The following is a 1,632-nucleotide window of genomic DNA, read 5'->3' as shown; positions in this document are numbered from 1 at the left end:
GTTCGACAAAGCCTGCGATGACTTTCTTAGTGATAGCCTTTACCCATTTTGTGAAGTAATCAATGGCTACCAGAATAAACTTGTGTCCGTTTGAAGCAGTAGGCTCAATCGTACCAATGACATCCATTCCCTAGGCGTCGAATGGCCAAGGTGAGCTTGTTGCATTGAGCTCATTTGGCAGCTTTTTTATTATATCGGTGTGCACTTGACATTGGTAGAATTTGCGGACATACTAGATATAATCTGTCTCCATGGTCATCCAAATAAAACCGGCACTAAGTATCTTCTTGGCTAAGACAAAACCATTCATGTGCGGGTCACAAGTCCCATCATGTATATCCTCAAGTAGTTTAGAAGACTCCTTTGCGTTGACACATCTTAGCAATCCTAGATCAAGAGTTCTTCTGTACAAGCTTCCTCGCGCTGTGGAAGAAGTGATTGGACAATCTCTGGAGGGTGCATTTTTTAGTGTGGTTTGCATGCTCCGGATATTCTCCTTTTGCCAAATACTCCTTGATGTCATTGAACCAAGGCTTTCTATCTGTGTCTTCCTCAACATGGGCACAATATGCTGGCTGATTATGAATTCTCACTGGGATAGGATCAATGAATTTCTTATCTAGATGTTGTATCATGGATGACAAAGTGGCCAATGCATCGGCAAACTCATTCTGTATTCTAGGCTCATGCCGAATTTCTATCTTCGTGAACCTCTTTCTCAATTCCTGTACATTTTGTAGATATGGAAATATCTTAAAATTCGTGGTGGCCCACTCTCCTTGTACCTGGTGTACAAGCAACCGAATCACTGATTATCAACAACTCCTGTATGTTCATGTCGATTGCCATGATGAGTCCTAGTATGTAGGCTTCATATTATACCATGTTGTTGGTGCAGGAAAATCTGAGTTTAGCAGATATCGGATAATGTTGACCCATTTATGATACCAAAACTACTCCAATGTCCACTCCTTTGAAATTTTCACCTCCATCGAAGAACGTCCTCCAACCGTCGTATGCTTCGGTAATGTCCTCCCCTACGAATGATACCTTTTCATCATGAAAATACGTTTTCGAGGGTTCGTATTCTCCTCCCAAAAGATTTTCAGTAAGATGATCTGCCAATACTTGCCCTTTGACCGCCTTTTGAGTTATGTAGACAATATCAAACTCACTCAATAGTATCTGCCACGTGGCTAGCTTCCATCCAGGATATGAGGTATTTAGTATAGGCACAGAAGTAATGCCTCAACTTCTGGGCCATCCAAGTCAAAGCAAATCAAGTGCACTCTAGCAAAGAGTACCGTGCTTCATAAGGTGTAAACTCCTTACTCAATTAGTATATGGCTTACTCCTTTCTTCTTGTCTCATCATGTTGTCCCAGAACACATCCGAAGGCTCCATCCAACACATATAGATAGAGTATAAAAGGCCACCCCGGCTTTGGCGGGACCAAAACTGGTGGCGTGGACATGTACTCCTTGATTTTGTTAAAAGCTTTCTGACAATCCTCAGTCCAGCTCATCTCGGCATCTTTCCTCAGCATCTTGAAGATAGGTTCACATATAACTATGGACTGTTCTATGAAGCGACTGATATAATTGAGATGTACTAGGAATCTGATCACGTCTT

General features: G+C 41.9%; 1 protein-coding gene across 1 annotated transcript; it reads right to left on the bottom strand.

Moving 5' to 3' along the window:
• Nucleotides 1-392: 392 nt before the first annotated feature.
• Nucleotides 393-939, bottom strand: LOC138879340 (uncharacterized). Its single transcript, XM_070158950.1, has 2 exons — nt 883-939; nt 393-785 (listed from the first exon to the last, which is right to left on the bottom strand). Exons 1-2 carry the CDS (start codon nt 937-939, stop codon nt 393-395), a joined length of 450 nt encoding a protein of 149 aa, XP_070015051.1.
• Between the last annotated feature and the right edge of the window lie 693 nt (nt 940-1,632).

Source organism: Nicotiana sylvestris, chromosome 10, assembly GCF_000393655.2.
Source record: "Nicotiana sylvestris chromosome 10, ASM39365v2, whole genome shotgun sequence".
Lineage (NCBI taxonomy): Eukaryota > Viridiplantae > Streptophyta > Magnoliopsida > Solanales > Solanaceae > Nicotiana > Nicotiana sylvestris.
The sequence above is the reverse complement of the archived record's forward strand: the minus strand, read 5'-3'. Positions and strand labels throughout refer to the sequence as shown.

Coding starts and splice junctions, on each gene's coding strand:
- LOC138879340 (XM_070158950.1), bottom strand. CDS start 939: ATGGGTCAACATTATCCGATATCTGCTAAACTCAGATTTTCCTGCACC. Junction 786..882: donor TTTCCTGCACCAACAACATG/GTATAATATGAA, acceptor CTTGTACACCAG/GTACAAGGAGAGTGGGCCAC.